Genomic DNA, 19,969 nt, shown 5'->3' on the forward strand with positions numbered 1-19,969 from the left:
AAGGGCCTCGGGATGGTATCGTGGCCGCGGAACCGTGGTACCAGCGTTGTGGCGAATCCCTGGAGATCGCGATAGGCGTTGATGCGTTCGATATCGCGAGTATATTGCGTTGTCCTCGCGACCTGGGTGTACGGCCGCATATGGGCCGGTAGTTCGTCAATTGCGTTCCGTTTCTTCGCGTCGGGAAATTCTGGTGTTCGAGCGTCGATGCTAGCGTATCGATTTGTGTTCGGATCTCGCTATTACGGGTTGACAATTGTGCTCTCGCGTTGAGAAACTTCGCGTCCGGTATTACTTGCGTTGCGTCCTATACTCGCGCTAAGAAATTCCCGGCGTTCACACGCTTCGTGCGTTTAGGTGTTAATTGCGTAGTTCTTCCTGGCGTTCCGTGGATATTAGATACGCACTTCGAGTCAACGGTGGTGTGGCCTTCTCCACACCTGGCGCCCAACATTATTAGCGATATCGCGACTCGCTTGGTTGAATGACTCGGCGCCTCCCCGTTGCGCCCGAGTCGAATATCTCGCGTTAAGTTAAGATACCATTGCGACAGAGTTTTCGTACGGTCCCGGACGTGGTTTCCACGCAATCCAAGCGTGACGCACCATTATTTCGCGACATTTTGTGTTGAACCTCACTCTCGTGAGTGATATTAAGCGTCTTATTATTATTCACATTATTCATATAATATTATTAATTGTTTGTGTGAGAATAGAACCTTCAGCGGGTTTATTAGAGACCCAATTAATACTCCGTGGGTGTCTCGCGTCCGCAGTAATATTAGTTCTGTTAAATGAATCTCGACACCCCGCCACCGGCTATTCTTAATTTATTTATCGAAATTATCTTGTGTTTGATCGAAGCCGGATGGATAAACGTTGTTATTTTCCCGACAACCAGTACTCAATAAATGTTATATTCTTTATTATCTGACTGAGTATGCAATTAACGTGTCACCCCGCCGAGTATCGCGCCGCCCTTCATTAACCCCGCCCGTGATTAGGTCAAGCTAGCCGATTCCACGCACCTCCACACTTCGTCTTGCGTCTCGTTTAGGTTTTCGCGATTTCGTGGACGCGAAGGTACGCGTCTAACATTCGGAACATTTCGTGGAGTATCGGAGGTGCGAGGAAATCACTGGAGAGGCCAACCATCCCGCTCTCCTAAGTCCTTTTGATCCGGCTCACGTCCCGGAGCGGTCCGGGAGTGCAAAAAGTCGTGACAATATATATATATATATATATATATATATATATCAGCTCTTCCCCCTGTAAATCTCGAACTCGACGAATCAAACGCAATACATAGACATAATCTTAGAAGGACGCAAGATAATTTCCGTATCTAACCGGAGGATTTCTGTTACGTTGAGGCCGGCCTTCTAAATTTGCAGTCGATTGTCGTTCGCTAATAGAAACGGCTGTGCGTGAGGCGTTTGCTTCATCATTCTCCCCTTCCTCGGACTCCATCGTCTCCTTATCCTTGGAGCAATGACTCGAGCTGTCAGAGTTGAAATTTATCGGTACCAGAGCGTTTTCGGAGCTCGCGGGATCGGTTATTTCCTCTATCGGACCATTATGGTCAATTTTCCTGAATTGCAACTTATCACTAATTTGATTCCCTATCGCTTTCATTTGGTTTATGTGACGTTTCCAAATCCTACCATCGTCTAATTTACTTTCGTAATGTACTTTTCCTAATTTTGTAATTACGCTTCCAACGCGCCACTTAATATTTTTGTCTAAATATTCTCGTACGGCGACTCTTTCGCCCTCTTTAAAATTCCTTGTTACTGTGATGTTCTGTATTGTCTTTTTATCTTTATTTACTTCGAGAAACATTAGATCCAATCTGCTTCTTAATTTTCTACCGTACATGGCTTCCGCCGGTGATTTGTTTAACTCCGGGTGCGGAGTAAATCTATAGCGAAAAATGAATTTTTGCAGGTTGGTCCTGATATCTCTGTCGGTATTGTTTAGCTTACGCAGTGCTTGTTTCAGAGTCTGCACAAAACGTTTCGCTAAGCCGTTTGTGGCAGGATGATACGGCGCTTTGCGTCTGTGATTAATGCCATTACTATCTAAGAAGTTTTTAAACTCTGCGGCTATAAATGTCCGGCCGTTATCCGAAACTAACGTTTGCGGTAGGCCAAACGTTGCGAAAATTTCTCTACACTTACTTATTGTATTTTGCGTTGACATATCCCTCACTATGTGTACTTCCGGCTATTTGGTATACGCATCTACTAATACTAAAAATGTATGTCCCATAAAGGGACCCGCAAAGTCTACGTGCACACGCTCAAACGGTTGGGACCATGGTGGAAGGAAATAAGGTGAGGCAATGCGCATCATAAGTTTCACAGCCAATAGAAAACGCCGCACAGTTGTCGGCAATTACTATAGCGGTCATTCAAACAAATAGGAATAGATAGGAAAATCTCTCAAAGTCACAATTACTAAAAAATTATTAATTTTTTATAACAAATAGAAATAATATCAGGAAAACGAGCTTCCATAAAGAAACCATATTTTACTATAGCATCAGATTTGGAGGAAACAGAATTTTTTACCGATAAACAAGTCATTTTGAAAAATTATAAATCAAACTTATAAAAAAAAAGACTATCGACGAGTAATAAGCATTCGTAATTGATGAATAAAATCGAAACTATGCTAGTCAACAAAGTATTGCTAATGAAATATAAATCATGTCACAAAAGAGATAGTTTCAGAAATGGTCAGTGGTGTAGTGGTATATTTTTGACTCGGGTTTGAATCCCCACTGTTCCTTTTTTTATTGACCCAGTTGCAATTAATGACAATGAATTAGGCTGATTGAAGGAAATTAATTAGAAAATGATTATCACTCACCGATTTATCTTTTTTTTAATCTCTTCAGAATATATTTGGCTATGTCATTGACTAGTCTCAGGATATTTCATTGAAAATTGTGATTTAAAGCAATGAAATATATAGTTAAAAAAAGGATGAAATTTTATAACTGGCGGCGTTTCTTTTGGGCTTTCACTCAACGGTTCCCTCCACAACTAATTTTCAAAAATTTTTAATAATAAAAAATGTTGAATGTTATTATTGAAAGATGAATAAATATTTATCAATAAATATTTTTCCGAAATCAAATGCCAAAAATGTAGAATACCTTAAAAAAAAACTGAAAATTGGCCCTAAAAAAGATGAATCTCCTCTTGATATATTATTCTATATCACTTGTTTATGGGAAAACAGGAAGCAAAGAGTACATTGTGTAATGCATCGTATAATAATTTTCTTAAAAAACAAGAAAAATTGAATATTTAATTACTTTTCAATATATATCCACATTTATTATTCAATCACAATACAGTAACACGATGTAAACTGTAAACAACTTTTACCAATGCGTGCTTGCCATGCTTCACGCCCATATGCTACACTGAGTAACCATGTGTTAGCGAAAAAAGTTGGCGGAAACTGTGCGAATCCCCCACCATGCCTGAGCTGCGCAGAACAGAACGAAACTCGACACGAGGATTGCCTCACCTTATTTCCTTCCTCCATGGTTGGGACGCTGCTTCCCAGTGATGTTTTGTTGTGCAATTTGGATTATTGCTAAAAAGAATACATGCTTCACAACTTTTTGTTATTTCCTCGATATCCCTATCTATTCTTGGCCACCAACAAAAATTTCTACTTAATTGCTTCATTCTAATTGTGCCGAAATGACCTGTATGTAATTCTTTTAATACTTTGTTTCTTAAAGCTTCCGGAATGACTACTCTCTCTCTCTTAAAAATAATATCATTTTGTAACGCAAATTCGCCGTTTTTGTAGCCTAACGATACAAGGCTTTTACCTTTCTTTAATGCTTCTTTGATTTTTGCTAAATCTAAATCTTTACTCGTTTCTTCTTGAATATTCTTTGCTGTCACGGGCAATACGTCTACGTTTTCTATTTGAAAAATATCGATGGTATCATACTTTCCGACCTTCGTTTCCTGTATAGGTAATCGTACGTGAAAATCCGTCGGCATTTCCATGTTTCTCCGACTTGCGATATTTTATATCAAAGTTAAATGCTTGTAAGAATACCGCGTAGTGCTGCATACGCATAGCACTATATGCCGGAAGCTCTCTTTGCGGATTAAAAATTTGAGCTAACGGTTTATGATCCGTTAATAGGGTAAATTGATTTCCATACAGAAATTGGTAGAACTTTTTAACACCAAATATAATGGTTAACGCTTCCTTGTCGATTTGCGCATATTTCTTTTGCGTTTCCGTTAATGTATTTGACCCGTACTGAATTACGCGCTCAGTACCATCGGGATACAGATGCGACAGGACGGCTCCTACTCCGTACGGGCTGGCATCTACTGCGAGTATTAACGGCAGCTATGGCACGCCGTTTTACTTTTAATTGGCATCAATAATATTCTACACAATATAAAAGTTTCCAAAAATAATTGTTATAAGAAAAATAGCGATTCTTACTAATGATTTTAAATTATGTCGAACATAATAAAAATTGGACGAATTAAAATTATGTCGGGACATAAAAATAATTCCGAATTTTTATTATGTTCCGACATCATAGTAATTCATCCAATTAAAATTATATCGGAACATAATAAAAATTGTACGGCAAGCCGTTTTACTTTTTAATAGCATAATAAATATTCCATTCAATATAAAAGATCAAAAAATAATAGTCTTGAGAAAAATTACAATGAATTAAAATTATGTCAAGACATCATAAAAATTCGGAATTATTTTTACGTGTCGATATCATTTTAATTCAACCAATTTTTATGATGTCACGACATAATTTTAATTCATCAAATTAAAATTTGATATACATAATAAAAATTGCATGGCACACCGTTTTACTTTTCAATAGCATAAATAATAATCTATACAATATAAAAATTTCAAAAAATAATTGTCTTGAGAAAAATAGCGATTTTTACTAATGAATTAAATTTATGTCAAACATAATAAAAATTGCATAAATTAAAATTATGTCGGGACATAATAAAAATTCGGAATTATTTTTAAGTCCTAACATAATTTTAATTTCACGAATTAAAATTATGTCTGGACATCATAAAAATTAGATGAATTAAAATTATGTCGAGACATCATAAAAATTGTATGAATTAAAATGATGTCGACATCATAAAAATTGAATGAATTAAAATTATGTCGAGACATAATAAAAATTGAATGAATTAAAATTATGTCGAGACATCATAAAAATTGTATGAATTAAAATTATGTCGACATCATAAGAATTGTATGAATTAAAATTATGTCGATACGTAAAAATAATTCCGAATTTTTATGATGTGTCGACATAATTTTAATTCATTCAATTTTTATGATGTCTCGACATAATTTCAATTCATTCAATTTTTATGATGTTTCAATTTTTATGACATCTTGACATAATTTTAATTCATTCAATTTTTATGATGTCTCGACATAATTTTAATTCATTCAATTTTTATGATGTCGACATCATTTTAATTCATATAATTTTTATGATGTCGACATAATTTTAATTCATACAATTTTTATGATGTCTCGACAAAATTTTAATTCATTCAATTTTTATGATGTCTCAATTTTTATGATGTCCAAATTTTTATGATGTCTCAATTTTTATGATGTCTGAATTTTTATGATGTCTCAATTTTTATGATGTCTCAATTTTTATGATGTCTGAATTTTTATGATGTCTGAATTTTTATGATGTCTGAATTTTTATGATGTCTGAATTTTTATGATGTCTGAATTTTTATGATGTCTCAATTTTTATGATGTCTCAATTTTTATGATGTCTGAATTTTTATGATGTCTCAATTTTTATGATGTCGCGACATAATTTTAATTCCGGAGCTGGTGATTTTCATCCCACAATATTGGCAGCATTGTGTAAGTAGCGTCGACAGTTCTCACAGCTTGAATTCGATGTCTACGCATCCCAGGTTGCCGATGACGGCGTCCAGATAATGCGCTCCGTAGTTTTCGGTGTCTAGGTGTATTAATACCTTTAATTTGATGTCTACGTGTCCCAGGTTGCCGACGACGAGGTCCAGATAGTGCGCTCCGTAGTTTTCGGTGTCCAGGTGTATTCATACTTTGAATTCGATGTCTACGTGTCCCAGGTTGCCGATGACGACGTCTAGATAATGCGCTTTGTTGTTTTCGGTGTCTAGGTGTATTAATACTTTGAATTCGATGTCTACGTGTCCCAGGTTGCCGATGACAACGTCTAGATAATGCACTTTGTAGTTTTCGGTGTCTAGGTGTATTGATACCTTGAATTTGATGTCTATGTGTCCCAAGTTCCCGACGACGAGGTTCAGATAATGCGCTCCGTAGTTTTCGGTGTCTATGTGGCACTATCTGGACCTCGTCGTCGGCAACCTGGGACACGTAGACATCGAATTCAAGGTATTAATACACCTAGACACCGAAAACTACGGACCGCATTATCTGGACGTCGTCATCGGCAACCTGGGACATGTAGACATCGAATTCAAAGTATTAATACACCTAAACACCGAAAACTACGGAGCGCATTATCTGGACTATTTATCACTTCATTCGCGTTGCTTGCACTTTTTGCACTCAGCGTCTTCGCTTTCTCTCTCTCCAACGGCCGAATATATATTTATCTCATTTCAAGTGCAAAAATGTTTGGGGATTTAAGCAACGCGAACAAACCTTATGTCTCGACATAATTAGCTCTGGTAACTTAGCCGGTCAACTTCGACTTAATTAATTTTCATATTTTTTTATCGTTTGTTGGTGATTGTTGGCCTAATTACAACGTTTGTTGGTTCTTAATTTTTTTTTAAATTAAAAAAAAAAATTAGCATTAAGTTAGCAGGAAAAAATTTATTTTTAATTTTAAAAAAGTCTAATTGATGCGTAATCGTTTGCTGATGATTGTTGGTCTAATTTTAGCGTTTGTTGGTTTATTATTAGTCTTAAAAACAAAAAAAAACGAAACATTATTTCACATATTAAAGTAATCGAAGATTGGTTTATTTGCCTACGACTTAAGCTTTATTTGTATCAATTTAAGTCTAACATCTATAAAACTGCCATATGAATACGGGCCTTAATATCGGCAGAAAATCGCGGAAAGATCAAGAAACGTGGTGGTTCGTGGGAAGCACACACACACACACACACACACACACACACACACACACACACACACACAACGGGGGGGGGTGAGGGGGGCCTTCGCCCCCCCCTCCCCCGCACCCACCCCGCCGGTAGGCTGCGTGGACCTCGCTTTACAACATAAAGTACATGCTAAGTTGTAAAACGAAATTATAAAGCACATGCATGGAGGGGTGCAAGGAGGCTTACATGCGTGAGCGCACGTGAACAGAAAGGCTTTTCTCCCCTGCACCCTCCCCCATGCATGTACTTTATAATTTTGTTTTACCACTTAGCATGTACTTTATGTTGTAAAGCGAGGTCCACGCAGCCTACCGGCGGGGTAGGTGCGGGGGAGGGGGGGCCAAAAGCCCCCCTCGCACCCCCCCGTTGTGTGTGTGTGTGTGTGTGTGTGCTTCCCACGAACCACCATGTTTCTTTATCTTTTCGTAATTTTCTGCCGATGTTAAGGCCCGTATTCATATGGCAGTTTTATAGATGTTAGCCTTAAATTGATAGAAATAAAGCTTAAGTTGTAGGCAAATAAACCAATCTTCGATTACTTTAATATGTGAGATAATTTTTCGTTTTTTTTTGTTTTTAATACTAATAATAAACCAACAAACGCTAAAATTAGACCAACAATCAGCAGCAAACGATTACGCATCGATTAAGCTTTTTTGAAATTAAAAATAAAATTTTTTCGGCTAACTTAATGCTCATTTTTCTTTTTAAATTAAAAAAAAATTAAGAACCAACAAACGTTGTAATTAGGCCAACAATCACCAACAAACGATAAAAAAATATGAAAATTAATAAAGTCAAAGTTGACCGGCTAAGTTACCAGAGCTAATTATGTCGAGACATAAGGTTTGTTCGCGTTGCTTAAATCCCCAAACATTTTTGCACTTGAAATGAGATAAATATATATTCGGCCGTTGGAGAGAGAGAAAGCGAAGACGCTGAGTGCAAAAAATGCAAGCAACGCGAATGAAGTGATAAATAGTCCAGATAATGCGCTCTGTAGTTTTCGGTGTTTAGGTGTATTAATACTTTGAATTCGATGTCTACATGTCCCAGGTTGCCGATGACGACGTCCAGATAATGCGGTCCGTAGTTTTCGGTGTCTAGGTGTATTAATACCTTGAATTCGATGTCTACGTGTCCCAGGTTGCCGACGACGAGGTCCAGATAGTGCCACATAGACACCGAAAACTACGGAGCGCACTATCTGAACCTCGTCGTCGGAAACTTGGGACACATAGACATCAAATTCAAGGTATCAATACACCTAGACACCGAAAACTACGGAGCGCATTATCTGGACGTTGTCATCGGCAACCTGGGACACGTAGACATCGAATTCAAGGTATTAATACACCTAGACACCGAAAACAACGAAGCGCATTATCTAGACGTCGTCATCGGCAACCTGGGACACGTAGACATCGAATTCAAAGTATGAATACCCCTGGACACCGAAAACTACGGAGCGCACTATCTGGACCTCGTCGTCGGCAACCTGGGACACGTAGACATCAAATTAAAGGTATTAATACACCTAGACACCGAAAACTACGGAGCGCATTATCTGGACGCCGTCATCGGCAACCTGGGACACGTGACATCGAATTCAAAGTATTAATACACCTAGACACCGAAAACTACGGAGCGCACTATCTGGACCTCGTCGTCGACAACCTGGGACACGTAGACATTGAATTCAAGGTATTAATACACCTAGACACCGAAAACTACGGAGCGCATTATCTGGACGCCGTCATCGGCAACCTGGGACACGTGACATCGAATTCAAAGTATTAATACACCTAGACACCGAAAACTACGGAGCGCACTATCTGGACCTCGTCGTCGGCAACCTGGGACACGTAGACATCAAATTAAAGGTATTAATACACCTAGACACCGAAAACTACGGAGCGCATTATCTGGACGCCGTCATCGGCAACCTGGGACACGTGACATCGAATTCAAAGTATTAATACACCTAGACACCGAAAACTACGGAGCGCACTATCTGGACCTCGTCGTGGACAACCTGGGACACGTAGACATCGAATTCAAGGTATTAATACACCTAGACACCGAAAACTACGAAGCGCATTATCTAGACGTCGTCATCGGCAACCTGGGACACGTAGACATCGAATTCAAGCTGTGAGAACTGTCGACGCTACTTACACAATGCTGCCAATATTGTGGGATGAAAATCACCAGCTCCGGAATTAAAATTATGTCGCGACATCATAAAAATTGAGTCATCATAAAAATTCAGACATCATAAAAATTCAGACATCATAAAAATTTGGACATCATAAAAATTGAGACATCATAAAAATTGAATGAATTAAAATTTTGTCGAGACATCATAAAAATTGTATGAATTAAAATTATGTCGACATCATAAAAATTATATGAATTAAAATGATGTCGACATCATAAAAATTGAATGAATTAAAATTATGTCGAGACATCATAAAAATTGAATGAATTAAAATTATGTCGAGATGTCATAAAAATTGAAACATCATAAAAATTGAATGAATTAAAATTATGTCGAGACATCATAAAAATTGAATGAATTAAAATTATGTCGACACATCATAAAAATTCGGAATTATTTTTACGTATCGACATAATTTTAATTCATACAATTCTTATGATGTCGACATAATTTTAATTCATACAATTTTTATGATGTATCGACATAATTTTAATTCATTCAATTTTTATTATGTCTCGACATAATTTTAATTCATCAAATTAAAATTATGTCAAACATAATAAAAATTGGATGTATTAAAATTATGTCGGGACGTGATAAAAATTTGAAATTAAATTATATTTTATATATGTCCAGACATAATTTTAATTCGTGAAATTAAAATTATGTCAGGACATAAAAATAATTCCGAATTTTTATTATGTCCTGACATAATTTTAATTTATCCAATTTTTATTATGTTTGACATAAATTTAATTCATTAGTACGAATAGCTATTTTTCTCAAGACATTATTTTTTGAAACTTTTATATTATGTAGAATATTATTTATGCTATTAAAAAGTAAAACGGCGTTCCATATATAGTTGCTTCAATACTAACTCTAATCTTTCCAAATGTTGCTTCATATTTTTTCCTGAAATTCTGATATCATCTAATAGTACGGCTACCCCCGGTATTCCGTGTAATATAGCTTCTATCGTTCTCTGCCAAATAGCAGGTGCAAATGCCACTCCGTACATTAATCTCTTACACCGAGGATTTACCCGAAAACTATCTCGATGTAATCGAGGGACTTCCAAAAATTTGAGAGCCCCTCGTTTCACGCTTTATTTATTATATTATTGTAAATTTGTATTATACATATATTACCGTATTACAAGGTCTTTGACTGACATCACCGTTATTTGTTTTGCAACAAATATTCTTATACATCGATCTCTCAACTGACATTACCGCTATTTGTTTGTTACCGAATTCTTATACATCGATCTTTTAACCTCGAGACAAGCGAAACATATTAGATCGGTCATTACCTCTTGAAACATTGTCGAGACAGTTTGCGTCCGTTATCTGTGCGCTGTACCGTTCTACGATCAAGTATTATCTTTCGAAACAATGCCAAGATAACTTGCGTCTGTTGTCTACCGTTTTGTGCGCTATACCGTTCACGATTTCATTGTAAGTAACTTCAGTTTTATATCGATGTGAACCGTAAATCAGTGTGTCGCTCCGTATGTACGCAGGTATCGCGCAACATATAATGAAGTACCAAATGCATCAGCATAGTCCTCCTAGCCTTCCAACTTGGGAGAGACTCAAGGTTGCTTGCCTATGGAGTAGCGCACACACACCGGAATGACCGCATGGAAAAAGGAACGTGCAACGTGCGAGTATACAATAGCCCAATGACCGCGTTACAATATAGTTTTTAATTTTACACGTTTTTAATTTATTGCGCTGAAGATGACTACAAAAAATGGTCGAAACGTTCGCGAATTTTTTATTTTATTTTTTATGTATTGACGATAAGAAAAATATATATAACTTGCGCCCTATTTACCGCGCCGGCTCTTACTGCCTCTTTTCCTTTAATCGATTTAATCTCTTACTTCGAAATAATCCTTTATGTGTATTTAAAGTGAGTATTTCTCTATCCGCTTCCGCGACGGCTAATTGTAAATACGCTTGTTTTAAATCTATCTTCGAAAAAATAGTGTCTTTCGACATTGACACAAACAATTCATCCGTCGTGGGCAAGGAATGGTTATCCACTATACATAAAGCTAGATTCACGGTCACACTAAAATCCCTGCAAATTCGAATCAAACCATCTTTCTTTAGCACGGGCACGATAGGCGTGGCCCATCTAGACGATTCCACTTTTTCTAATATCCCGGCTTCTACCATGCGATCTAATTATTTTCCTACTTTTTCCAGAATTTTAAACGGCACCACCCAATTTTTCATAAATACCGGTCTTGCGTCCGGCTTCAACTTTAAATGTGCTTCGAAGTTCTTAATGTGTGCAAAATCCTTACTTAATACATTCTTATATACTTTTTTAACAGTTCATCTAGCTTTTTATTGCTACATGTGTCTAACATTTTAACATCTTCCACTTCTACTAAATTATTTTTAACTTTAGATAGTATTTCCAATTGATTAATCCATTCCCGGCCCAGCAACGGATCTTGGTCATATTTTACCACATACATATTCAACGTTTTAGTTTGATCTACATCTTTTACTTTTACTGTAACGAAACCGCTCGGCAAGAAATTTTGTTTGCAATATGAACGCAATTTTAAATTTGTTTTATACAACGGTAGCTTTGGAAACGTATTTTTCACCCATTTCTCGCTTACCAGGGTAACCGCTGAGCCGCAATCTACATCAAATACAACGTCTCGGTTTTCGATTTGAAGGGGTACCGTAAATTTCGCTCTGTGCTCGAGATGCTCTCGATCCTCAAGTTGCAAACTTCCTCGAGCATATGAGCCTGGCCTTTCTTTTTGCAGACCTTCTGTAAATGTCCGAAACCTCCGCATTCTCTGCACTTTACCGTCCGAGGAAGGGTACAACTGGTTGCAAAGTGAGCCTGTCCGCACCTAAAGCAAATAACCTCATTATTTTTAAAGTAATTTAAATCGACCTGACTGGCAATATATATAACGTCTTTCCAATATGAACATTGAAAAACTGTGAGCCAACTTGGTTTGTCGTATTCACACAGCACTTTTTTCAGATTAATATCGAGACATCATTAATTTTGACCATGGTTTTGGTCAGTTGATGTAATTTCTAAATTAAATAGTTTTTAATTTTATTGCAAAAAATATTACCCCAGCCAGGGTTTGAACCTGGAACCTCCCGTATACAGCGCGGGTGTCGTGCCAATTCGACCACTGGGGCTGTGGTAATATTTATCGCAATAACAACTGTAAGATGGAGCACCGATTAAATATTACCAAGCCCCAGTGGTCGAATTGGCACGACACCCGCACGGTATACGGGAGGTTCCAGGTTCAAACTCTGGCTGGGGTGATATTTTTCGCAATAAAATTAAAAACTATTTAATTTAGAAATTACATCAACTGACCAAAACCATGGTCAAAATTAATGATGTCTCGATATTGATCTGAAAAAAATGCTGTGTGAATCCGACAAACCAAGTTGGCTTACAGTTTTTCAATGTTCATATCGGAAAGACGTTATATATATTGCCAGTCAGGTCGATTTAAATTATTTTAATTGTTATTCTATATACTGGCGAAAGAAATTTATTATTCTGATCAATATTTTTATCACGTTTATTACAATAGTTACTCGTGTTATTATATTTAAACTTCGGAACGGTTGCTTTATTGTGGCTCCCTTTTTACTCCATGTTGACGTCCTTTGACTCCGTTTCGTTCTTCTTGCCCCTTCGTCTTTTTTTGTTTTGATTTCGCTCCTATGAAATCAACGGCTGCTTCCATTGGGCTTTTCTCCTTCAATTTGTTGACTCCTTTCTCTGCCATTTCCATGCCGCACGCAATTTTCAGCGCGGATTCCTTAGTAAGGTTGACCGTCTCTAACAGCCTCGCCTGGATTCTCTGGTTTTTTAAACCAAAGACAAATTGATTTCTCAACTCCGTTTGCAGATACGCTCCAAATTTACAATGCAAGGACAGTTTCTGCAGAGCCGCCATGTATTCTTGCGCGCTCTCCTGTGGGCCTTGCATTCTTTTTCTGTATATATATATATATATATATATATATATATATATATATATATCTGCAATTTCCAACGGCTCCGGCTCGTAGAACTCTTTCAGTTTCTCTACTAACGTACCGTATCGTTGCGTATACGGATCCACTGGATCCAGCCGGTCGCACAAAATTCCGAAGGCTTCCACTCCTACGAAATGTAACAAGTACGCCACTCTGTCTGCCTCCTCTCGAATTTGGAAAACTCTGAAGGTGCCTTCTAGCCGTTGTAGCCATCTTCTCAGTGGCTATCGCCCCGGGTCAAGACGTCGACTTGCAACGGATTTGCCATCGCCACTGTCTGCCCTGGAATCGTTCCTGCCGGTGGGCTTGGTATATTTGCTCCTGTGTTTGGCATTTTAATTACTATTCTTTATCCTCGTCGCCAGCTGTTGTGTTCTTGTATGGAATGGAAGAGGCCCGAGGTGGAAGAAAGGAACGCGTGGGAGTCTTTCTGTAACTCTGTATATTTCACCTGTTCTTCTCGGTATATTACACACGGTTATATCTTGAATGACGAATCCGTTTCGGGGAAAGACCGTCTACCGTCTACCGCGTTCGGTGTTCTCCCCGCCAGAGTCGTCTCGGGAGAAAGGGGCATGACTAGCCGAAATTCGGCACTTGGTCGTTACCGCGATATCTCCTGCTTGCGGTTTATTAAAATTATGTACTTAATAAAAATTCAATAATTAAAATTATGTACATAATAAAAATTCAGGAATTAAAATTGTGTACATAATGGAAATTCAAGAATTAAAATTATGCACATAATAAAAATTCAAGAATTAAAATTATGTACATAATAAAAATTCAGGAATTATTATTATGTTACGACATAATAAAAATACATTAATATTATCTCATGACATAATAAAAATGAATTAAAATTATGTCTTGACATAAAAATAATTTGACATATAAACTGTACCTTTCTCTATGGCACGCCGTTTTGCAAACGGCATGCCATAGAGATCCTCTCTCTCTCCTCCAGGAATTGCAACAATTAGAAAACGCATCTCCATTTAAACGGAATAGTCCTGTCGACTTCGACATTGATTATCCTAATTACAATCAGATAAATAAAAATAATCCTTGTTACGAAACTTATAAACTCATCAAATATCTTTTTAATCCCAAATAATAATAATAATAATAATAATAATAATAATAATAATAATAATAATAATAATAACTTTCACACGACTTTTGTTTAAATCCCTGGTAAATTGCTTAAATGCATTGACCAAAAAACGGACGAACAACAGACAGAACGTGACACCATTTCCATAAATAATTTTTAATTTATACTATAAAAAGAAGTTAAATAGAGTTTGAAATAATGATGCACGAAATTAAAAATAGAATGTTCACAATTTCTACTATTTCACCGCAATCATAATGAGTAATCGATTATGGCAGAAAATTTCAGATAAAGTAAACGCGACGATGTTGAATAACTTCCTTAATCTTTTATCAAAAGCAGAGAATCATATGTTTATGATGTGCCTAGTAAATAAGAATAACTGTAATATTATAAATGCACCTTCAAACTATTTGTAGCCATTTTTGAAAATAAAAACTAATCTTTCAGCTCTTGCCTATACCATATAAGCTAAAAATTATCAATATAAAACTTGTACCAAAACGTTTTACAATTAGTCAAAACTGTGTTTATGTAAATGATTTAAATAGTTATCTAATTAGTCCTCCTGTGCTGTATTTTTAATTAATAATTATTTATCAATTTCAAAAATGTTCTAAAATAAAAGATAATAAAAATGTATAAAATAAAGATTAAAAATTGGAAGAAAATAAATAATAATTTTTAGATCAATAGTAATTCTGGAAAGATCTTTATATCACATGTGTGTGGAAAGTGGCCCATTCCGCGCGCGCCATCTGTGCAACAAATAGCCAATTTCCCACGCGAGAAATTCCCCACTCGAACCCGTGCAGGAATGAGATATTCAGAAATCTCTCGCGCGTACGGAATCGGCTATCCGTCGCACAGATGACGCGCGCGCAATAGACCACTTTCCACGCACTTTGTAATATAAAATAGGGTGTGTAACACGTGCGGGTTGAGAATTGGACACTCGTGCGGGTGATCGCACTCGCACTTGTTACACAAATAACTATTTCTTTAATATATTATTTTTTTAATCGATTTGTTAAAATTCTAAGTCTCTCTCTCTTTTTTTAAACCGCTTAAACATAAAATCAATAGAAAATTTTTACTTGAATTATTTATCATGCAGAATCTCCGCTGGACTTGTCGATGACACTACTCGCTCATCATTCTCTGCCACCGATATCACACTCTTATTACGAGTTGGATGAGTACGAATCGACGTCCGAGGAATCCTCATCATCGACATTATCGTTGGCCGGTGATCACCTTGATTGCAGTATCTTGACAACGATTAAGAGAGGGGAGAGGGTTTTATTACCCTGCGAGGTCTGCGGCAAATCCTTCGACCGGCCGTCTCTTCTGAAACGACATATGAGGACACATACAGGTATGAAACGGTATCCTAAAACTCGTGATTAATTCATTCAAGCAATGAGATTTATTTATATTTGTAAAATATTAACTCATTGATACTTTATGCATACAAAACGTACATATGGATGAACTATTGAACTAATCAAACATTGCAATTCTTTAATATCGTCAAATTGTTATTACCATCAGATTCAGTATAGAGTTTTGGGCATAATTTTTATTAAAGATACTATTTCCAATAAAATTTACAAACGCAATAGATTTTAATTAATGTCAAATTTTATTATTAATTCAAAAAATAGCAAAATTATATATTTCTTATGTTCTATAAAAAGTAATTTGATTTCCTATTTAAAAAATTTTTTATGTAAATATATATGTTTTTATTGTTGTTATTGCGATAAATATTACCACAGCCCCAGTGGTCGAATTGGCACGACACCCGCACGGTATACGGGAGGTTCCAGGTTTGAACCCTGGCTGGGGTAATATTTTTCGCAATAAAATTTAAAACTATTTAATTTATAAATTACATTATCTGACCAAACGCGTTGGTCGTAATTAATAATGTCTCGATGATTGATCCGAAAAAGTGCTGTGTGAATCCGATAAAGCGAGTTGGCTCACAGTTTTTTCAATGTTCACATCAAAAAGATGTTATATATTGCCAGTCAGTCGATTTAAATTACTTAATTGTTATTAAATATATATGGATAAAGTCCTGAAAACGGTTCATCTTTGATTTTGAGGAAATTTTGTAAAACTGTAAAAATATATAAAATTATATATGATCAGATCATAATGTTGCATCTCAAAGTATCCGATAGATGGCATCCGACGGAATCTGATTCTCGTATTTAAAATTTGATGAACAGTGGTATAAGAACGGTATCAGACACGGCAGTGTCGTGCTAAGTTGCGCCAAGTTATGTAAATCGTGGAACGGCACAACTTTTGTATCGTGGAGTCCACTTTTATAATAAAGTGGCACATTTAAAAAATAACATTTGAAAAAACAACAATTTTCTGCAGTGGATGGACACCGGATCTTATCAGATCTACTCATGTCTGATTGGATCTGAGCAGATATAATAGATTATATTATTCTCGTTACATATCTGACTCTATCCTCTAGGATCGGATCAGATCTACTCATGTCTGATAGGGCCAATATTTTGATCAAACCAGATCTGAGTGGATTGAATCTGATGAGATCTGTTCAGATCTCTTCCATTTTTTCCCGGGAAGCTTTATTTTAAGTCAAAATAAAGCAAATTTTGGCGGTTTCTACAGCTATATTTTAAGATTTTTAAAATAAAATAGTAAAAAAATGGTAAGTGTGATAATTATCTAGTTTAGGGGAGCTATCTCTTGCGACCTTGACTTTGACTATATATAAAGAGCACTCTCTTGAGTAACTTTTCAAAGTTTTATCCGTTCATAATATTTATTTAAAAGTTATTAAAAAAATAGTTTAAAAAATATAACAGTTTGTGTCAGTGCTAAGGGAAGTAATTTGCTAATATTTGTGTACAGTTTTTTTTAAAGTTGGGCGCTAACTTCACATCGGTATATACAGTACGCATGTTGGCAGAAGTGGGTGGGGGTAGACCTCGATTCGCGTGAAAAGTTGAAAATCCATATGAAACATGTTTTTTAATGCCTTTTAAATCAATATAAAAACTCCTAAAATATGATTGTTGATTTAAATAGAAAGATCACGTGTTTAAAGTAAAGTGAGAAGAAGTGTTTATAATATATAATGGTATAAATTATAACATCTTGCAGAATTGTTAAAATCCTTCCTATACTTTTTATCATTTTATCTTGAAAAATAACTTTGTCATAGGAGTCGCCAAAATTCCCTTTAAAAGCTTTCATCTTAACCCAAAATAAAACTGTTTACAACGTTTCATCGAAATGGAGGTGGACCATTTTCGGAATTCCCAACCAAATATATTATCTTTTTGTCCGGAATTCAATTTAATTCTATTCCATTTTAATCATTTACTCTACATCTAGATTCATGCATTTAAATAATTTTAAAACATAAAAACGCAAAGCGTTTATGTACATACAACTGGATATGATATTTTTATCTTCATAATTTAGGTAAATTTTATACTGTACTCACGTAAGTTGTGGCACAATTTGCGGTAAACTGTGCAGTTTGTGAAATTGCGATCGCTTTTGCTCGATGATCAAAATAAATATGCGTTAAAAAAAAGAAACTGTTACGCCACGTTATTCGCGTATAAATCGAGTCAGAAATCATAAAATGTGAACAATTAGCGGCGGTAATTTAGAAAAGACATTAAATTGAAGGGGAAAAACCGCATGTCTGCATGGTGTGCAACAAGGGTTTCTCAACCTCGAGCTCGTTAAACACGCACAAGCGTATCCACAGTGGCGAAAAACCTCATCAGTGTCTCGTCTGCGGAAAGAAGTTCACCGCCTCGTCAAATCTCTACTACCATCGGATGACTCATATCAAGGTGAGCTCTCGACACATAAAGTGGCACTTAACGCCCGCAACGTTTTTAGAATCATTTCATCTTTGTTGTTTGTCAATTGTTAAATAAGAATAAATAATGCTTACGAGCGTTGCGGGCGTTTAGTGGAACGCATCTACACTCATTATAATTACATATATTTTTTTTACATCAAACACTTGTTTACAATCAATGTCTTTATTCATTGGAACCAAACAATGTCCTCCTAAACTGTTATTATTATTCTCCCTTTTATTCTGATAGTTTATAGAATAAAAATATTGTTCTGATCATGCGCACATTTTATGATAAAGTAGTAAATATAAGTAATGAAAAAGTAGCGTAAGGAAAATTTCTTAATTTTTACGAAGACTTAATTAATTGAAGATTAAGTTAATTCATTTACGTATAAAATGTGGGTAAATCTACAATAAAAAATCAAGTTCATAATATATTTAACTTAATTACTTTGATTCTTTTGACAAGATAGTCTTATGTACAGATTTATATATGTAAGGAAAGGTGCTGTACGTCGAAACACTTTTAAGTTTTTGATTTTTCAGAGCCACAATTTTAATTAAAAAATTTTGAAAAAAAAAATTATTTAAAGTAGGGGAAATTGGGGCAAAATCGTCACTATTTTTTCGGTGCCGGTTTTTAACAACAAAATAAATAATTTTAGTAAAATGTGGTATACCGTTGTAAAGAGTAAACCCTTGGCTACAAAATTTATACGGACATTTTTGGTCTACGTCGCTTTGTTCAACTGGTATACAGTGAAAACGACAAAAATGCAAAAATTGAAATGTCAAAATTGCCAGGGCAAAGTCGTTGTCGTTACTCTATTCTCGGACTGAATTTTAAATAAAAATTTATAATTCCGATCATGAAAAATAATAGGATACATTTTATTAATTATTTTTTAATAGAAAAATAGAAACATTAATTAAAAACACGATGGCGGAAAATAATTACAAAAAAACGCACACACTTATGTGCCCTACGCTCGCACGAAATGCATTGTTTCTCGTCAGCTCTATTCTGTCATCTCTGAGCACACGCAGCACATATTATCCAAGTCCCCGCCGAAATCCGACCACTCCTGCTTCTTTGACTTTAATTTTCGCCGGAAGTCTCCATGATATGGCTTGGTAACGACTTCGCCCCGGACACAAGTTTCAAGCTTGGTCGCTCATAAAATATTAGAAATCAATGAAAAAAAAGAAATTTCACTGGATTCGTGTTCAGCATGCATTACTCTTTAAAATCACTTACTTTGAGATTCGGAGACACAATAATATTCAAGATATTACAAATTTTTGACGCGCAAAAAATTTTACTTTTGACCTCTGAAAACACGTTTTCCTCGATAAAGGACCGTCTACAATAGCCGTAAGAAAATGCAGTAAGACGTAAGCAGTAAGCTATTGACCAACCACAGTCGATTAATTATTCTTGAATTGTAAAAATCCCATTAGTCAATAGCTTACTGCTTACGTCTTACTGCATACTCTTAC

At 35.9% G+C, this 19,969-nt stretch overlaps 1 protein-coding gene and 2 long non-coding RNA genes across 3 annotated transcripts in view; 2 read left to right on the forward strand and 1 right to left on the reverse strand.

Annotated features, from left to right (window-relative positions):
* The window catches only part of LOC143901569 (uncharacterized), a 229,034-nt gene that overhangs the window by 142,809 nt on the left and 66,256 nt on the right, over positions 1–19,969 (forward strand). The window contains exons 4-5 of the mRNA XM_077414000.1: positions 15,713–15,973; positions 18,286–18,455. Coding sequence (XP_077270126.1) covers positions 15,713–15,973; positions 18,286–18,455 — 431 coding nt within the window. The remainder of the gene's footprint in view (positions 1–15,712; positions 15,974–18,285; positions 18,456–19,969) is intronic.
* Positions 3,417–13,935, reverse strand: LOC143901574 (uncharacterized). The gene is made up of 4 exons (XR_013258125.1): positions 13,540–13,935; positions 13,032–13,300; positions 12,071–12,313; positions 3,417–3,611 (listed from the first exon to the last, which is right to left on the reverse strand). It is a non-coding gene; the product is annotated as an uncharacterized LOC143901574 (long non-coding RNA).
* Positions 10,635–11,173, forward strand: LOC143901575 (uncharacterized). The gene is made up of 2 exons (XR_013258126.1): positions 10,635–10,883; positions 10,949–11,173. It is a non-coding gene; the product is annotated as an uncharacterized LOC143901575 (long non-coding RNA).

The sequence above is a fragment of the Temnothorax americanus genome, unplaced genomic scaffold (genome assembly GCF_048541705.1).
Source record: "Temnothorax americanus isolate GAGA-0224 unplaced genomic scaffold, ASM4854170v1 Scaffold35, whole genome shotgun sequence".
In the NCBI taxonomy this organism is placed as follows: domain Eukaryota; kingdom Metazoa; phylum Arthropoda; class Insecta; order Hymenoptera; family Formicidae; genus Temnothorax; species Temnothorax americanus.